At 41.9% G+C, this 20,439-nt stretch overlaps 1 protein-coding gene across 1 annotated transcript in view; it reads right to left on the bottom strand.

Annotated features, from left to right (window-relative positions):
* Positions 1-20,439, bottom strand: part of USH2A (usherin) — a 624,012-nt gene that overhangs the window by 429,933 nt on the left and 173,640 nt on the right. Inside the window, exon 22 of the mRNA XM_045011456.1 lies at positions 12,335-12,565. Within this exon, the coding sequence (XP_044867391.1) occupies positions 12,335-12,565 (231 nt within the window). The remainder of the gene's footprint in view (positions 1-12,334; positions 12,566-20,439) is intronic.

Here is a 20,439-nt window from a genome sequence, read left to right as displayed (position 1 = left end):
CTTTGTCTGACTAGTTAGAAGAAATGTGGCATTGCCACTTTAAAAGCTTCTTACAAGAGCTAGGGAGACGAGTTGGGGCCAGGTCAGGAGAAAAAGTCACTGCACTGTCCTCTTTTACCAGGATCTGGTTAGCACAGGTACTCAGTATGGAAGGATTATAGTTATCAGATAAAATGAATTGGAAAAGGATTTGAAGGAAAGCATCCCTAAGGGAACTGAGTAAGGGGGGTAGGGGCACCTGCATTTCATACTGTGGGGAGATGACATCCTCCCTCCTCTTCGTAACCCCCTTTAAAGGAGGTGAGGAAAAAAGCTTGAAACTCATACCTCTGGAACAGTGGGGAGATTGATCCCTCTTCTTCCTGCACCATGCTATTTGTTGCCCATTACTCCCACATATTTTATGTGAATAAAACTGTGGCCTAATTTACACCACATCCATTGCCTCTTGTCTTTCTTCTGGAGTGGCCAGGCAATGGTTCTATGAGTGGCTATCTGGCAAAAAAGTGAAATGGCTCTTCACTGAGACTACCAACTTCATAGGGAGGCACAAGACCTTCAGTGAAAGGAAGTAAAATGAAGAGGAAAACATGGGTTAAAATGATTCTTTTGTGAAGACAAGACTGAGTCTGAAGAGAAAACTCAAGGGGCTTGGCATAAGAATCAAACAGGGTCTGAAAACACAAAGCACCTCTTGACAGACATCCCAAACATACTTTTAATGTCATCTTTCTAAAGTGACCATCTGTCCTAGTTTATCATAATATATTCCAGAATTTTCTTCTGGGATGTCTGAAATAGTTTGGGGGCATTTTGTGTTTTGTTTTCTATTTATCAATGAAAATATTTGTTTCTTGTAATAACTACAAAATGTTTATTCAACATTTATTGCAGTGCTGAATGGAATTTGCTCTATTGCTTCAATCTCATTTCAGATCACATGTAAAATGTGTTTACTGTTTTCTTCACTGGTTCTAAAAGAATATTTGTCTGCAACACAAAAAACACAACCCAGTTTGACATAACTGTCAGTTTCTGCTCAAAGTTACAGTTCCAATTTAAAGCATATTCTCATTCAATATGTGGGTGATTATATAAGTAACTCCCCATACCCCACTTAAGATACTAAATAGAAGAATAGCAAAAGTGTTAAAAAATTTCATGCATCATAATCTGACAGATGACGACCATTTTTCTCAGTCATGTTTTACATCACAGCCTAAATACAGTGCACATTCATTTCCAGTTCTCATCTACTTCTGAACTAGAATTGTGTAATGGTGTTTTCCTATGGATCCGCATCCAGTAGAGAGTAGAAATTAAATCAACCAGTTTCACTGCCCAATATGAATTTAAAAACCTCTCCAGAGGTGGAAGAAATCATCATTAACATGTTACCCAATAAATCCCCCCACCCCACCATATATATATTTTATGTGTGAGCATTCTCATATGATCTTGTGGTTAAGGCACTCAGGATATCTGGGCTCAAATGCTACGTATTGTTTCCCAGTATAAGAAAGAAGGGAACTACAAACTGCCCTACACTGTGGAGTTCCAACCTCAGGTTCAGGGGTCTGGCTTGGCCTGCTAAACTCTCCTGCCCCACCAAGGTTACTTTCTCATCAATTCATAGACTTTTTCTTATCTGTTCCCTAAAAATGACCTTACAGTACAATAATTTCTTCAACAGTTTACCCAGCTGCAGTTTTTGAATCTTCTCCATTTAGGAAGGATTAAAGTCCTCACATGATTGAAAATAGACACAGTCTCTAAAGCCCCTTCCTGGTCCAAAATGAAAAACCAAAAAAAGGTCTTCCGGACAGGACAAAACCAGACATACTGGAGAGGCAACTTCCACCTTGTGCGGCAGGTGAGCCGCTCCTAGCAGCCCTAACAACTCTTTATATTCCCTAAATGCTCCAGGTTGGGCTTCATAAGAGCCCAGAGAGCCACAGCTTCCCTTGAACTCAATCCATCAATCCCTACCTCCGCCGACTAGACCCTAAAGGCTTTGCAGCTCAGCAATGCTCCCAGACATCCAGAGCTCCTGACAGATGCAAACTCTACCACAGACGTGCTGTCTGATCACAGGCATGTCATTTAGGCTGCAATTTTCAAAGGAGTGCAACAGAGTCAGACACCCAGCTCCTGTTGAACCTAACTCCCTTAGGCACCTTTGAAAATCCCAGCCTTAATCTCACTGTGCCTCAGTTCTCCCATCTACAGAACAGGGACAGTACCTTCCCTACCTCACAGGGACATTGTGAAGATACATTTTTAATCCTTCTGAGGTATTCAGACACTAGAGTGATGAGGGCTATGGCAGGATGCCATCTTCAGAGAGCACCCTCTGATAGCATGAAGTGTCCCATAAGCACTTCACCATCACTTGCCTCCTGGGTCTCCCAATAACTTTTTTGCAGTCCAAAGTACTTAAAACAATACTCCTCTTCTTGAGAGTCTAATTTGTTAAGTCTACAAAAATGGTCTCTATTGGCCCTTTAAGCCGAAAGCCTTTCCCCTGGTCAGAGAACCCCACACCCCTCCTCCATGGGACTGTGTCCTGCTTCAAGTTGGCTTCTCCAAGATGATCTTTTTAAATTGGGCTCATCCAGTTCTACCTGGACTGGCAGCAAAGTCTTTCAAACAAACAGAACTCCACACCTTCATAACAAAGCCCATTCTGCATAGGTGTGTCTGCTGGAGTGCAGTCTTCCAATCATCTTCACCTCTGGAAGAAACATCAAACCATCTCAGTCTTTCTTCCTCTGGGAGAGGTCAGCAGGTGAGCAGTCCTTCTCCTGATAGTATCTTTTCTATTACACCTCTAGCCCGATATAAAGTGACCCGATATAACACTAATTTGGATGTAACGCTGTAAAGCAGCGCTCTGAGGGGGCGGGGCTGCGCGCTCCAGCGGATCAAAGCAAGTTCAATATAATGCAGTTTCCCCTATAACGCGGTAAGATTTTTTGGCTCCCGAGGACAGCGTTATATCGGGGTAGAGGTGTATTAGGGAAGAGGCAGATTATATATGCTGCCCTCTTTTCCAAAACTGGTTAACAGAGAGAGAGGGGAGACTTATCCTACCCTACAATACCAGGCTCCTGGGTCCAAATCCCTTAAATAAGCAGTAACCTGTTTGGGTTCCTCCCCCCTCGCCTGCAGACACCTCAGGACCACTTCTTTTCTCCCAGCAACTGCCCGTGCCATTTCATAGACCAGTGTGTCTGTGTGCCAGAACTGCAACAAGGGATAGCTATCTCCAGTCCCTCTACCACTTAATGGGGACAGAGCACCCTGTTCCACAAGGCTTACAAGTATCTCTCAGTGTACATAAATCTCAGTGTAATCTCTTCTTCTCAGTCTGTGCTAAGGATACTAATCACTAGCCAAGTTCAGACTATGTATTAAACATACTGTATATAGCAATGAAAAAAGGCAAAATCTAAATAAAGCCACTAGCCACTGTAAATGCTCCCAGTAACAAAGATTTGGAGGCTTCTCTCCAGCAGCAAACACATCAGCATCAACAATAACATCTCTGCTGCTGCTCTGACCACTGTTAATTACTTACAGGTATGTTGAGGGGGAAGAAGAAAATATTAAATCTGATTCTTCAATAACTTTGGATGATTGAGGACTTTAAATTAGAGAGACATGAGCAATACTCATTGTAAATATGCCAAACAAAACAACTACAGGTACGTCTACAGTACGAAATTAATTCCATACTGTAATTTTATTCGAATTTTTGGAAGCGATTTTATACATTCGGTGTTGCGTGTCCCCACTAAAGCGCATTAATTCAGTGGAGTGCGTCCACAGTACCGAGGCTAGCATCGAATGTTGGAGCGGTGCACTCTGGAAGCTATCCCACAATTCCTGCAGTCTCTGCCGCCCATTGGAATAGTGGGTTAAGCTCCCAGTGCATGATGGGGCAAAAACATTCTTGCGGGTGTTTCTGGGTGTGTGCCATCATTCGCTCCTCCTTCCGTGAAAGCTACAGCAGACGCCACACTACCAGCAGACAGTGCAGCACAGTGCACCGTCTGTCTCCTGGTACTATGAATCCACCTCGCATGTCTTCTCTTTCTATCTACTCTTTCATCTAACCATTTCCCGCCTTTTTTCGGCTTCCAGGAACAGAGCCGCACAGCTTCCGCCACTTTTTCCATGTTGTCTGTCCTGGGCTCCTGTGGAAGCTACAGAAGGCAACAAGTCCCCACCATTTTTCGGCCATCGTGAACAGAACTGCACAGCTTCCACCGCAAACTCTGCTCACGTTTCCACCGCAAACTCTGCTCTCCCGCTCTTACAGCTCTAACGAGCTTCCTGACTCTGTGAAAGCTACAGAAGACAACCATTTACCGCCTTTTATCAGCCATCTTGAACTGAACAGCTCATTTCGTGCCCTTTTTCCAGGATTACCTGTCCAGGCGCCATAGCATGGCAAACATGGAGCCCACTCTGATCTCCACTGCACTTTTTACCATTGTAAATACCTTGCGCATTATCCAGCAGTATGTGCAGTACCTGCAAAACCAGGCGAGGAAGCGACGACAACGTAATTACTATACTGATGAGGACATTCCTAGAAGCACGGCATGTGGCAATTGGGAGATCATGGGGGCATTGGGCCTGGTTCATGCCATGGAATGCCGATTCTGGGCCCTGGAAACAAGCACTGACTGGTGGGACCACATAGTGTTGCAGGTCTGGGATGATTCCCAGTGGCTGCGAAACTTTCGTATGCGCAGGGCCACTTTCATGGAACTTTGTGACTTGCTGTCCCCTGCCCTGAACCGCAGAGACACCAAAATGAGAGCAGCCCTCATAGTTGAGAAGCAAGTAGCCATAGCACTGTGGAAGCTTGCAACGCCCGACAGCTACCAGTCAGTCGGGAATCAGTTTGGAGTGGGCAAATCTACTGTGGGGGCTGCTGTGATGCAAGTATCCAACGCAATCATTGACCAGCTGCTATCAAGGGTAGTGACTCTGGGAAATGTGCAGATGGCTTTAATGCGCTGGGGTTCCCTAACTGCGGCGGGGCGATAGACGGAACGCATATCCCTATGTTGGTCCCGGCACACCGGCGTGGCCAGTACATAAATCGCAAGGGCTACTTTTCCATGGTGCTGCAAGCACTGGTGGATCACAAGAGACGTTTCACCGACATCAACGTGGGATGGCCGGGAAAGGTGCATGACGCTCGCATCTTCAGGAACTCTGGTCTGTTTGAACAGCTGCAGGAAGGGACTTACTTTCCAGACCAGAAAATTACTGTTGGGGATGTTGAAATGCCTATAGTTATCCTTGGGGACCCAGCCTACCCCTTAATGCCATGGCTCATGAAGCTGTACACAGGCACCTTGGACATTAGTAAGGAGCTGTTCAACTATAGGCTGAGCAAGTGCAGAATGGTGGTAGAATGTGCTTTTGGATGTTTGAAAGCATGCTGGCACAGTTTACTGACTCAGTTAGATCTCAGCACAACCAATATTCCAATTGTAATTGCTGCTTGTTGTGTGCTCCACAGTCTCTGTGAGAGTAAGGGGGAGATGTTTATGGCGGGGTGGGAGGTTGAGGAAACTCACACCTGGCAGCCAATTTTGCACAGCCAGACAACAGGGCGATTAGAAGAGTGCAGCAGGGCGCGCTGCACATCAGAGAAGCTTTGAAAGCCAGTTTCATGTCTGGCCAGGGTACGGAGTGACAGTTGTGTTTGTTTCTCTTGAAGTTACCCGCCCCCATATATATGAAAGGAAATAAAGTCTAAATTGTTTAAAAACTGTTCTTTATTATTTGTTGCACAACACATTGAGAGAAATCAGAAGGCAGACTGGGGGCGGAGGTGGGTTAGGGGGGTGGAGGAGGAGGGAAGGACAAGTTGAGAAACCAAATCAAAAGTTCACATATGCCAGCTTTCTGCTGCTTGGGCGATCCTCTAGGGTTGAGTGTGGGGGTCCCCGTAGCCTCCCCCTCTTGTGTTCTTGGGCGTCTGGGTGAGGAGGCTGTGGAACTTGGGGAGGAGGGAGGGTGGTTATACAGGGGCTGCAGCGGCACTCTGTGGTCCTGCTGCCTTTCCCACATTAGATCCACCATACAGCAGAGCATGTCAGTTTGCTTCCCCATGAGCTTGACCATAGCTTCCTGCCTGCTCTCATCGCGCGCGTCCCTCCTCTGTTCGTGTCCCTGTAATGCTTTACGGGACTCCGCAATTGTTTGCCTCCATGCATTCAGCTGGGCCCTATCAGTGAGGGAGGGCTGCATGAGCTCGGCGAACATGTCTTCCCGAGTTCGTTTTCTCCGCCTTCTAATTTGGGCCAGCCTCTGGGACGGAGTAGATAGGGGCCGCATTGAAACATTTGCGCCTGCAGAAGGAGAAAAAGGGAGGGTAGTATTTTAAAATATACATTTCAGAGAAAAAAAGGGGACACTTTGGTATGAGTAAGCCATCACACACAGACAGGCAACAGAATTCAGCTTGCAGGCAGCCTAGGGGCATGCGGGGTTCTGCTTCTTCTACATTCATTTCAGTGTTTTCAAACTGCTGGGACCCCTTTCCCATAGCAAGCAATGCCTGGTGGGTTTGCCATAAAAGAAGGCCTGCGGGCTGCCTGGGATGATCACTTCACACAACACACAACCCCCCCGCCCCCAACTCCCACACCCACTGTGTGGCTCCGATGAGGCTCTGAGCAGGGATGAGCCCTTTAAACTATATGCGAACAGCCCAGCACGGCTGGGTTTCCCCCCATCCCCCACCGCGTGGCTCCAATCAGGCTCTCACTCACCAGAAGTACCTTCTCCAGGGTCATGGTCTGGAAGCCCACATTGGAAGTGGGGGGAGGCTATTGGCTCCAACGTTAAGCATAGTTCCTGGCTAGGGGGGGAAATGGATTCCCCACTTGCCGCCTGTGCACTGTCCGCCGCCGCCTCCTCCTCTTTGTCCTCCAATGACTCTTCCTCCTCACTCCGTGCAACTCGCCCCTTGCAGGTGTCCATGGACAGTGGTGGGGTAGTGGTGGCGTCACCTCCCCATAATTGCATGGAGCTCCCCATAATTGTATGAGGCTGTGACCCAGAGCGCCCGTTTGCCTCCCTGGATTTTTGGTATGCTTGCCTGAGCTCCTTGATTTTTGTACGTCTCTGCTCTGCGTCCCTGGAGTAGCCTCTTTCCATCATGGTCCTGGAGACTTTTGCGTATGTATTTGCGTTCCTTTTTTTGGAACGTAGTTGTGCCATAACAGACTCGTCTCCCCAACATGCAATGAGATCCAGTACCTCCCGTTCAGACCATGCTGGAGCTCATCTGCGAATCCGGGACTGCGTGATCTCTTGTGATGGTGGACTCTGCATGGTTGCCTGTGATGGTGGACTGTGCTGACGGTCACCTGTGCTGATGGTGACCAAACAGGAAATGAAATTCAAAAGTTCCCGGGGCTTTTTCTGCCCACCTGGCTAGTGCATCGGAGTTGAGAGTGTCGTCCAGAGCGGTCACAAGGGAGCATTCTGGGATAGCTCCTGGAGGACAATAACGTTGAATTGCGTCCACAATACCTTTAACCTGGGATTGTGATCTCGATTTAAGTGCTACTCCACTTGCCGAGGTGGAGTACAGAAATCGATTTAAAGAGCCCTTTAAATCAAAAAAGCCGGTTTGGTCACGTGGACGGAATCTTTTTTTTTTTTTTGAATTAACTTGGCTAATTCCAAAACAACAGACTAGTGTAGACCAGGCCTAATTGGTAAACTACATTCTACAGGACAAATTTTTGACTGAAAATACCCTCTCTACTCTAGAGTCACCTACTTTGCAATCACAAATTCCCAGCACAAGTAACTCTTAGACTTGTAAGTGAGTTTTAATGCACACAAACAGGTATTTTGGAAGGCCCTTTGAAAAACTGCCCTAAAGGGTACTTTCTCCAAACAAGACATTTTAAACTGTAATCGACTACATCTTCCTAACCAGCCACTAAATCCACAGTTGGAAAATTAACAGAGATATCAGTAGTTTTTTCCCCCAGTCTCTTTATTACCAAAGAGAATTTTAAACATAAGGACACATGCTAAAAACGCATTAACAAAAATAGTAGCTTCTAAGCAAGTCTCAGAACCCAGAATCAAGGTAATGTTTTAAAAGGAACATATACGTTGACCACCTGACTTTATCAACATCTCTAGGGTGGAAAGGCGTTCCCATCCTTCCACCTTCTGCAGACGGAGATTGCTAGATGTTCTCATAACCATAGTCATGGAAGTCACCTCACTGACCTCCTCCCCAGTTAAGTACGACTCATGAAACAAAGTGTATTTTGAGCACTTCAGAGACTGCAAAAGAGTCTAATGAAACAGTACCAGCAAAATTGATATGACATGACCTGAAACAGCATCACCTAAGCAAAATTACTAACAATTAGTGCACCCGGTAACATTTTGCAAAATATGGAGAATGCAGATAATTTAAGACATGTTTTGATACCTCCACGGTAGGGCAGGAGTGTTCAAAATAATTCAATCCACCTCTTCAGTAAAAGACTATTTTCAGATGCCTTAAACATGCAGCTGTATAGAGGAAAATTCTTCACAGTTTTGGGAACTAACAAGTTGCTTGTGGACAGCTGTGGCAGAAGTGATTTTCCTCTATACCTGACTTCCTCTCTACCTAATGTATACTCAGGGCACATTTTACTGTGCAGCTGGAGGCTTTGTTACAGACAGAAGGATGCTTCTTAGTACAGCCAATGTTTATTGCCTAACTTCTTTTTATAAGATGAATTTGGAAAACTTCCCAGATAATACATCTGCCCCTATTACTTGCCCCTCAGAGTACAAGAATGATCAGGGGAGGAAGTGAGGACAACTACATTTATTAGCAATGAATAAACTGATCTGTCTTTTCTAGAACAGTAAGTATTCACACACACCACGTCTGTTGGCTGGCATGTACAAGTTGGCACGCTTTTGTGTCAAAAATGCACACAGCTGTATGCATAGCAAAACCATTCCATCTAAAGAATACACTGTATGCCAAATGCCTGACTTCAGTAGTGCATTGTAAGGGAAAGATTTAGGGAAGGAATATGTGGAGAAAACAATTAAAAAGGATTTTACCAACTCTTTCTTTTGAAGGTCTCATTCTTCAATTTCTCTGCCCCCTCTTCTCCCTCAGTGATATTTTGGAAGGGGTGCTGAATCCAGATGACTGAATGTACAGCTACCCACATTTATTTCTGGATAATTTATTGAGTTGTCAAGATACATGACTTCTACATTTCTGGGTATCATACTGACTGATTTAACCTGATCACCAGGCGTTATCTGTAGATATCTGGACAAATTGCTTACCATATTTCAGTCCCAGCCCATCTCCAAATACTATGACTAATAGCTGATCTCCATAGAAAGATTATAATCCCAAGTGATGATAAATGACATTTATCTGTATCATAAGCAGCCACAAAATGGCAAATTAAAGGGGATTTTATTTTAACATCTTCTCCCATCCCTTCTGTCTATACCTTCCAGAGTCCGCTTCAACCATCTCCAGAGAGACCTTTCCCTTACTCCTAGCCCTCAGTTTCAATAGTACAAACAACCTCACTGGCTGCACTGTCCCATAGTCAAACAACACTTTGCTTGTAGCACTGAAGTCACGACAAGAACAGACTATGTTAATGAGCCCAGCTAGATGGCCCACCCATTGAAGGCTTCTGAGCACCAATAGAGGGGACATTCAGTGATATCCACCACTCTTTGTCTCTCCTCAGACTCATAGTGGAAAATATCCCTCTCCACTGCAGAGATGGAGCTGATAGCAATAGCCCAATCAGAAAAACTGCACCCTTGATCCCCATGCAGTTTAGGCCACAACAGTACAGAGAGACAATGGAATGAGCAAATAAAATATTTTCACTAAACACGCAGGGGAGGTTACATGCTTTTAGTATCAGGGGAATGAACATCAAGCAATTAAGGTGTTGTGGAGAGTCCATTGGCTGTTGCTAGGGGCTTGCTATGCAAAACTCCCGTGAATCACCACTGTGCTACAAAGTCAGCAAAATAAGTGAATACAAGACTTTTAATTGACACACTAGCATTGAGCAAAGTTATTTATTCAGCCCATCAAAAGGAAATCAGAGAAAAGTGATCACTTTGGCCTTCATCATTTTCACCAGATTCAATCAGTACCATGAGCTGGCATCTCAGAAATCATCATGAGCTTGGCCTAGACATTTCCCAAGCAGCTCAATTTTCCACTGGTGCCCTGGAAACACACTTGTCTGGTTCACAAAATGAAGGGCATCAGCAGAAGCAGATTATTTCAATAGAGCGCAGGGGTCAACACACATGTGGACAAGGGGGATCCAGTGGACATAGTGTACTTATATTTCCATAAAGCCTTTGAAAAGGTCCCTCACCAAAGGCTCTTACATAAATTAAGTTGTCATGGTATCAGAGGGAACAAAGGGTAGGAATAAATGGTAAATTTTCAGAATGGAGAGGGGTAACTAGTGGTGTTCCCCAAGGGTCAGTCCTAGGACCAATCTTGTTCAACTTATTCATAAATGATCTGGAGAAAGGGGTAAATAGTGAGGTGGAAAAGTTTGCAGATGATACTAAACTGCTCAAGATAGTTAAAACCAAAGCAGACTGTGAAGAACTTCAAAAAGATCTCACAAAACTAAGTGATTGGGCAACAAAATCGCAAATGAAATTTAATGTGAATAAATGTAAAGTAATGCACATTGGAAAAAATAACCCCAACTATACATACAATATGATGGGGGCTAATTTAACTACAACTAATCAGGAAAGCGATCTTGGAGTCATCGTGGATACTTCTCTGAAGACATCCACGCAGTGGGCAGCGGCAGTCAAAAAAGCAAACAGGATTTTAGGAATCATTAAAAAAGGGATAGAGAATAAGATGGAGAATATCTTATTGCCCTTATATAAATCCATGGTACGCCCACAACTTGAATACTGCGTACAGATGTGGTCTCCTTATCTCAAAAAAAGATATACTGGCATTTGGAAAGGTTCAGAGAAGGGCAACTAAAATGATTAGGGGGTTGGAACCGGTCCCATATGAGGAGAGATTAAAGAGGCTAGGATTTTCATCTTGGAAAAGAGGAGACAAAGGGGGGGATATGATAGAGGTGTATAAAATCATGAGTGATGTGGAGAAAGTGAATAAGGAAAAGTTATTTACTTGTTCCCATAATATAAGAACTAGAGGCCACTAAATGAAATTAATGGGCAGCAGGTTTAAAACAAATAAAAGGAAGTTCTTCACACAGCGCACAGTCAACCTGTGGGACTCCTTGCCTGAGGAGGTTGTGAAGGCTAGATAACTAGAAAAGAGAACTAGATAAATTCATGGAGGTTAAGTCCATTAATGGCTATTAGCCAGGATGGGTAAGGAATCGTGTCCCTAGCCGCTGTTTGTCAGAGGGTGGAGATGGATGGCAGGAGAGAGATCACTTGATCATTACCTGTTAGATTCACTCCCTTTGGAACACCAGGCATTGGCCACTGTTGGCCAACAGGATACTGGGCTGGATGGACCTTTGGTTTGACCCAGTATGGCCATTCTTATGTTCTTATTTTCTTATCTTTCACAGGCTTTCTGTTCAGTCTCCCAAGTTGAAAGTTCACTCTCCCAAGCCAGACGCAAAGACATAAAGAGTGCTGATGATAGGCAGCAGCAACCCAAAAACAGCAGAACTATAGGTACCAGTCGATTTGTCAGATTGGTGAACCCCCCCAGCCCCTGCCCCCACCACACACCTAAAACACTGATGTTCATAGTCACAGATACATTTTGTCCCATCACTCTTAGAATACTACAGAAATCCAAAACAGGAGCAAGGGAGAGAGAGTTTTTCTACCAGCTCTCACACCACCACTGGGACACTAAATGGTAGCAGAGGAGAAAACATGCTTTAGAATCAATAATGAATACACTGCAGAGATCTCACCCCAGAAAAATAAATAAAAACCCAGTTTATATTTCCCACTAAGAAATATATCATGTCTGCAGCACAGCTCACCATAGCTCAGTGTCTGAGTCCAAAGGAATCAAAATCCCATGTCTGATAAAATTTTCTACAGGTTCTTTGTGAGAATTTGTAACTTTCAAGTGAATGCATTCAGTTACAGACTTAGCACAACTGAAGTAGTCTTTACATAGCTAACAATCACACAATACTCAAAGTAAAATCTACAGATCTAGCAATAAAAATGATATAGAAGATAATAAATGGTAAAACAAATGCAGAGTACAATTTAAACATTCCGTAAGTAATTTAAACTCATTTACCTGTAAAGTCGGTATTGGCAGGGAGAGTAGAACTGGGGAATTTGTAATAACCATTTCCTGGGAAACGGATTCCTTTCATTACTTCCACCCTCGTTATAGCTAAAGATGAATCCATTCTTTCCAGCTGGTAGATGGGAAAAGGCCCATTAAGTTCTTCAGGTTCATTCCAATTTATCTTTAACACTGTGCTGTTTACTCCTTCAAGAAGAGGGGCAGCAAGTTTTCTTGGAGCTATGTGTAGGGAAAAAAATTGTTACCCAGGCATAAGTGTCCAGACTGCTTGGAACTTAATTTCATACACGTAATATATTGTTTATGGAGGGACCCAGTTTCTGGTCAACCAAACAATAAATGCAAATCTCCACGGCGCCCCTATACTGTGCTACTATACTAATTGAAGGATTCTTGATATTTAAAAAAAAAACCTAGTCCCCACCCTGTAGTAATGTCTCATTTGCTCTTCAAACTTCGGATACAATTATCTACTATTCCATCCCACGCAGACCATGAGACATAACTCTTATAGACCCTTAATAATATGAATCACTTCCACATAATAGAATTAATGTTCCCTCTTTGGTTAGACTCTTAGCCCCCAATTCTGCATTGCTCTCAAGGGGCTCCATGTAGGCATACTCCCACAGGGTTCTCAATGCAGGGTCGGGGTCTAAATTCAGAGGAAAATCAAACTTTAGTAGCTTCTTCCTAACTTCATTTTAGCACTCTGGTACATGAGCAAACAAGATTTTGCCACAAAGTGAACAAATTTTGGTCAACAAAAGCAGAACCATTATCCCAGTACTTGTATTGAGGACCTACACGGTGATTGCCCTCTAGCAAATAACCAGTTTGGCACATCCTCACTGTTTCCATGAAACATTCTTCCTCAAAGCAGATATATAATTTTATGAGCCACTGTCATGTATACAGATAATTCTCCAAACTGAGTAAATGTTACTCTCCATCTTTTCTTGCCTAGAAGCTGGTGCTCTGTAGGACACTATGAAGCTGATACAAGACTGACTCTTTGCAGGTATGAGTATGTCACAGAGTTTGATATTATTACTTTATTTTCCCAGTACTGGAACATTCAGTGTGACACCTATTAATCAAGCCAACTGTGATGATCACTCTACAGTTGAATTATGAAATAAAACTATTGAAGTTTTTAAAAAACACTGTACAGTAAGCCACTGGAGGGCAGCATGACCTGTTTGGATAACGAAATGATGGTCCTACAGGTGTGAGTGGATTGATTCAGCAAAGCAGTGTAACCAGCTATTGTCTACAGCTGATGTACAGTAGTTCTTTAGTAGCGGAATCCATATCCATTTTATATTGTTAGTAACCCCTCTGTCTGATAAATAAGGATTTAATAAATGAATTTTCATTGTGTGCAACTGGAAGGGAGATACGATGGAAACACGTTCAATTAAATCGTTCCCATGATGACTATAGGGCACCAAACTCACTTCAGGAATAACATGATCAGGACTGAAATATAGGTCTTCAAAATCTGATGAATTGCATCACAACACACCTTTGTGTATACTATGAGTTCATTGTATAGACCTTCATTTGGATTGAATTAATGATGTCCTTTTAAAGATTCTTGCATTTACAGGACTATTAACATACTTTTCTTTTCTCCCATTAACCCGTAGCATGTTGTTATTTCTTTTCCTCCAACTTGATAAATACTCTTCTTGAAGGGATGAAAAAAAACCCACCAACCATACTGCGTGTGTTGTAAATTCCTACTTAGACATCATTTATGACTTCACAATCTAATTAGCATCACACTGCTATGTTAGAAATTTACAATGTCAAAATTAAAGTAGTGTGGTGTGAGGTCATAAGCTTTCCCTGCATAAGTAGGGCAGAACACTAATGAATTTCAATATAAATGCAGAGGTTTAAACAGAAAATGTGGCTTAACAATCAAAACTTCATCGCTGGAGAGAATAGGTGTATGTCAGCATTTTAAATGTGAGTACTGAGGTTGAGCCCTCCGGTTCAACTTACTGATGCTAAAACAGAAATGCTAAAATTCATTATTTCTAAAATGTACACAGATAGCCAACACTTATGACAACAAACATATCTCCCTTAGAAGTCCACCATTAATAAATGGTAGCTGCTTGGACTGTAATTATGGCATCCCTGCTACCCAAACTTGAAGCTTTTATGGGGCTTATGCAATTAACTACTTAAATGCATCGTAACACTTGCTTCTGTGACAGGGAAGTATTGATCTTTTAATCATTTTCAAGTCTCCTCTAGCACAAATAAATGTACTACAGTTACAGTTAATGCACTGTGTACATGCATTAAACACTGGCATGACACAATTTATTATTTGGTGATATATGGAATAGAAGCCTAGCCTTTCAGAAAGTCTTTGCTATAACATCAGTATTTAAAACTACAATGTCCTTGGTACTTGAGAATTCACCTCCTTGCACACAGTGAGAGCCTATTCTTAAGTCCAGACCCCCCAAAAAGCTGAAAATAAATCTGTAACAATGGCCTTCGTGGTACTGTATGCTGAAATTAAAAATATTCGGGACTAAAAGATACAGTATATATTTTCCTAAAGGTGTCACTGTGGTACCTGTAGCTACTATGTTAAGATGAATTGACTATAATTTTACCTATTTAAATTTTTTTCAGTCACATTCTGTTAAGACACATCTGTCAAAATAATGAGCATACTGTATTTTAGTAGATTCAAAGTCACATTTTGGATATTTTAATTATGTAGTTTTAATGTCTTGCACTATAATACATATTTAATATATTGTAAAGCTAAAACAGTATTTAAAAGCCAATGATCGCTGCATGCCACTGAGTAACAGAGGGCACCAAAAAGACCAGTAAAGACAGATGGTCCATACAGCTTATTTTAAAGTCATATATCCAAATATAGACGTGATTACATAGGTCATTACAAATAAGCCTTTCCTATGTATGTGAGCGCACATGCAAAAACGAAGTTGCTAAGTAAAGAGCAGTTAATTTTGTTTTTGTTTGAAATAATATCATTTTAGTTTTAGAATCTAAGACAGATGCCAGCATTTCACTCTGAACAGATGGTAATTCCATCTAATAGTGCATCTCTGTATTAGTAAGGTCTGTTGTGTATACAAACAGTAATAAACACTAGGTAAGGATCAAAATAAATTTTAATTGTTGACATTAAATTCTGGCAGCCACAGTTCTAAAGATGCAATATTCCTTTCTCAAGTCTGTCAGGTTTACTAATATAACTGCTAAAGCTTTTCCACGGACTGCCAGATTCCTGTCCCAATAAAAATGGGTTTACAGTCTGGCTACAAAACCTTTACCACTCCACATACTTGTACATGTTTGAATAAATAATTTTCAGTGTATTACAGGTGGATGTTTCTGTACCCATCTGTATTAGTCTGCAATTAGCTATTTAAGGTTTTCAAGATGATTACAGGAGCAAGGTGTTACTCTTGCTTGTACTATTTTAAAAGGTAATATTAACAATGAAGCCATAAATACTTAAACTTTTGACTGCTGTCCATTAGAGTTCATACTGTAGCACATACAAATCAGAGCTGTTGTGAACTTCACAACCATTTTGGAGGTGCCATTTTTTGGGGGTGGGGGGAGGTCATGTTGGCCTGAGTCTTATTCATCTCCAAATTTTGCCTATGAGTAAAACGATATGCAAAGCCAGACAGCTATCAGTTTCATTATTGCTATAGGTTATTTGGTTCACAGGACCCTGCAATTGCTGTAGCATTCCTGGTACAAGCTCCGCTTCCATATGCGCTTCAAGCAGTATCAAATGTTGTCAATAGTAAATGAGTGAAGCAATAGTACTTATGGCTTCTGACAATCATTTTAGACTTTTTCAGAAGAATCTTTTTAGGGTTTTTTTTTTTTTAAAGAAATTTTAATGAAAAAACAAATCAGAAAATATCCATAATGGGTATCAGGAGACCATTTAATAATATGTATTATAATCATATATCTTTAAAATAAATGTAAAATACAGTATTTAAAAAAAAATCATGAAAAATATATTGCTTCCACCATATGGGACAACCAACGACTTACCAACCGATTTAAGATGCAGCATATTGAGCTGACCATATGTTACAGTGCTGTTGAATGGCTGAGTGATTCATGCCCGTCACATTCTAGTATATCAATTAAAGCTCCTTGAAGTCTGCATGATTTGTGTCTCTGTTATTAAACCCTGCTAATTCATCCCACTTACACATCTGTTATAAATCTCTAGGAGTGCTGCATGATTCATGGCAATCTGTGAGCATGGTACAGCAAATTCTTCTCCTTGTAATTAACAGTAAATTGTTTTACTGCCATGCAATGAATTTTTCAGTTATATTGCAAATGAACTCCTAAATGCACGGTTCTTTCCTAAGAACTGACTTATATCATTAGGCAATTAAAAAGTATTGCTTTGAACCAAAAGCTTTTAATCAAGAGAAATACAACTTACACATACCTTAAAAACCATGCAAATTTGACACACTGGCAAAAGAATAATGTGAGCTACTTTCTGAAGTGTAATGTTGGGCGAACAAACAAACATTTGGCTTCCTACTATTTTACCAAGACTCAAAGAGCAGTTTAACTACAGCTTGAGAACACTCAGCGAGACAAGTTTGAGCAGATACTGTTTATCTCAGAAGTTACTTAAGTCATCTGTCATTACCAAATTTCTTAGATTACTTTACACTTCTCTAATTGTAAAACAGTGCCTTTATTCTTGAAATAAATAATCGGCTAATTAGCCAAGCTGAATCATCAGACGACTCAAATGCTGCTCAAGTGTTCTTGTCAAAGGTGAAGCAAATTCATTTCAGTTTTGCCTCTGCAACCTTCTGAAGAGGCTTTGATTTTTTTTTCCTTCTACATTCTTGGCAGCAGCCTCAAATTCATGAGTCCATACATCAAGTCAGTAGTTTAACAACAAATGAAATTAAATTCAAAGAAGGGAAACTAATTGAAGGACAGCAACAAAAGTGTTTGGTAATGTGCTTTTTAATATGGCATGCCACATTTGCATGATAATTTTTCCTTTTTAGCATGGAGCAGAAAGTGACTGGCTTAATGAGGGATTATTCAAGACAGGAATGAACAAAATGCATTCATAACTGAGAACAAAGATTGTATTATGAAACAAAAACAGGCAACTGCCGAGAAGTAACTGGATGATTGGTTTATGCATTATGAATAAAAAGGTAGAAAAATATTTATATTAGTATTCACTAATGACTATATATACACAAGATTGTTGTAATTAAAATTATAAATTAACATATTAAGAGAGCTTGTTTAATCACTTTGGGTCCTATTCGCAATGAAAAGACTTATGTACATGCATGCAAAACAATGTGTGTTTTCAGACCAGCAGCAAACAGCCTTCATATTTTACTTTTAATAGAGAGAGAGAAGTTAATGCACGATTAATTACCAGCATAACAGGATATGGGTTGTTTTAAGACTGTTGCTTAGAATTGTGCAGAAAACCAATTTATGACAGGCATAAGCAAGTGATGCATTGCTAGTGCAAATGGAATGTAGCTCTCCAAAAGAGTTTGCACTGGACTTTTTTCATAAATGGATAAAAATGGACAAAATTACTTAGATTAAAAGGGTAATCAAAAAATAAAATGACATCCAGGAGCGTAAGACAGCTCAGACAGCCCATCCTCATCATTACCCCAGTAAACCCAGAGGCAACTCCAAAGCCAGCAATACAACTGCTTGAGGAGTCTGCCAAGAAGCCAGATGCAGCTGCTGCTGGAAGAATATCTTCTACAAATTAGCTTCTGAACCCTGTAATTGCCATCAAAAGCAAAGGAGCAGTATTACAATGTGCTGAGGTGAATGGCAGCAATCACAAGGGTGTGTTTGGTGTCTTTTTTAAAAAACAAACGATGTTAAATTTAAGTTTGAAAAAAAAAATTACAAAAGGACAAATGAAAGACAAACTTAATTACAAAAAGTGAGTTCAGCCACACAGCAGTTAATGAAACACAGCTGTATAGATTGTTTAAGTCACACTGACTATTTGATATTGAGATCTGTAGGATAAGCAATTACTGTTCTCACACAGCTAATTCTATTCTGCTGAAATGTCACAAACAGGAATGGGAGGGGCAGGGGAAGAAGAGACAACTAGATGTCTTTGTGCCTTACAGAAAACTTTTGAGCCCCTGAATGTTTTGCCTTTGAGAAATCTGCATTAATTTTACAATGACACTGATTTGACCATAAACTGCTTTAAAAAATGAACCGTAGGTGCTGGAACTAGAGGTTCTAGGGGTGCTGCAACACCCATTGGCTGTAAGTGGTTTCCATTATATACAGGATTTACAGTTTGATTCATGGCTCTCAGCAACCCCACTATACAAATTGTTCCAGCACCTCTGAAATGAAGTCGAAATCCTTAATGACAAACATCTCTGACCTCATTTTAATATTCAGGAAGTGATGCAAATATTCCTAGTATTCTATGCAACTACATTTTTTGAACCTCTTTCTTGTGACTAGATCCTCTCCTGGTGTAATTTGTATACCTCCAGTCTATGAAGCTATGCCAATTACCTCTGCTGGGAATGTGATCCATAATGTAATGGTCTGAATTAAACACAAAACAGAAAAAAAAACTTTGAAAATAAAAAAAATAGTTTAAGATCCATGTCAAAGGGTATATGTCCTGAGTGCCCCTCATGGCTTCAGAGTGGCTGTGCAAGCAGCCCCATGCCTCGAGGGCCCTCTTCTAGGCATTCATAGTTCCTTTTTCCCATGGGCTGATCATCTGCTTGCATTTCTCACCATATGTGAGACGGCATCTCCTTCCTAGTGTTGCAGCAGGGCACAACAGGACCAGGGCTTTTGCCTCAGTTTCTCTTTTCTTTCATAGCCTCCAGTAACTCCACACAAGCTTTTCACATATAAATAGCCTTTTGCAGGGTTAATTACCACAAAAGGCTCTCAACCACAATCCAGATTTCTCCAGCACAAACCAAACAGTATATTTACTCTTTTAAGTCCCAATAATACATCAACACACCAAGTACAGCTCCAGCACCCCTCACCCCCACACCTCCCACCTCAGAACGTAGAGCTGGGAAGCATCTCCATCCTGTTTACTTACCAGATCTAGTTCTAGCCCTTACACAGAAACTCATCCCCCCATCATTTCCCAATCTTCATCTCTCTCCGGCTCTCCAGCTTAGACAGCCAGAAGGTATCTCCCTCAGCCCTCTCTGGCCATGGCTTTCTGCATTCGGGAAGTTCACAGGTAACTCAACTGCCTTCTGCTTTCATGAACCTGATCTGACTCCACTGTTCCCCATGTCAGGAGCATCCCCTCCCTGAAGGTTCAGCCCAGCTCTGTTCCTTCTTCTGAGCTCTCGCTACTCTCATTACTCTGGGTTCTGAACTCTCTCTCTTTCTCTGAAATTCCCTGAGTGAGACTGCCAAAGTCCCACTGCCTTCAGTCCCTTGGGAGCCTACAGGGGAAAGAGGGCCTCCAAGGAGAAAGCCCTGAGAGGCAGTGCTCAATTAAAATAGCACAGAAGAATGTTGTTGTGGGTCCTGAAAAAGGAGGGATAATGAGGCAAAAGGGAAAATTCCCTGAGAGCTGTAGCCCATGGTGGGCTGAGGAACTTTTTTTGTGTTTTGCCTATATTTGGAAAATAAAACTGTGCTTAGAAAGAGACTGGGGGGGGGAGGGTCCTTCCACTCTGGTATCAATAAGAGATAATGGGCCAAATTCTGTTCTCAAAAGTCAAAGGTCAATGGAAGCAGCCTTCAGCTCTACAACAAGCTGAAACAAAACTCAAGGCTACTTTAAATTGCACTGGATTGTAACAGCCGTAAGGGACCATTACACTGAAGCACACTTTAGCCACACCTCCTCCAGCAAGCTCCTTCTGCCAGGGGGCCAACAGGGAGTGGCACAGAGCCAGTGTTAGTGATTCTTTGCCAAATGGAGATTCCTTCACACTCAGGGAATCCTCCCCTCCCCTTTCAAGGCAATTTTAATTCACCTTGAACCACTCAGTGGTGCAACAAGGACTTTGCATTGACCA

The sequence above is a fragment of the Mauremys mutica genome, chromosome 3 (assembly GCF_020497125.1).
Source record: "Mauremys mutica isolate MM-2020 ecotype Southern chromosome 3, ASM2049712v1, whole genome shotgun sequence".
Lineage (NCBI taxonomy): Eukaryota > Metazoa > Chordata > Testudines > Geoemydidae > Mauremys > Mauremys mutica.
Note: the sequence above shows the minus strand (reverse complement) of the source record. Positions and strands in the feature narration are given on the sequence as shown.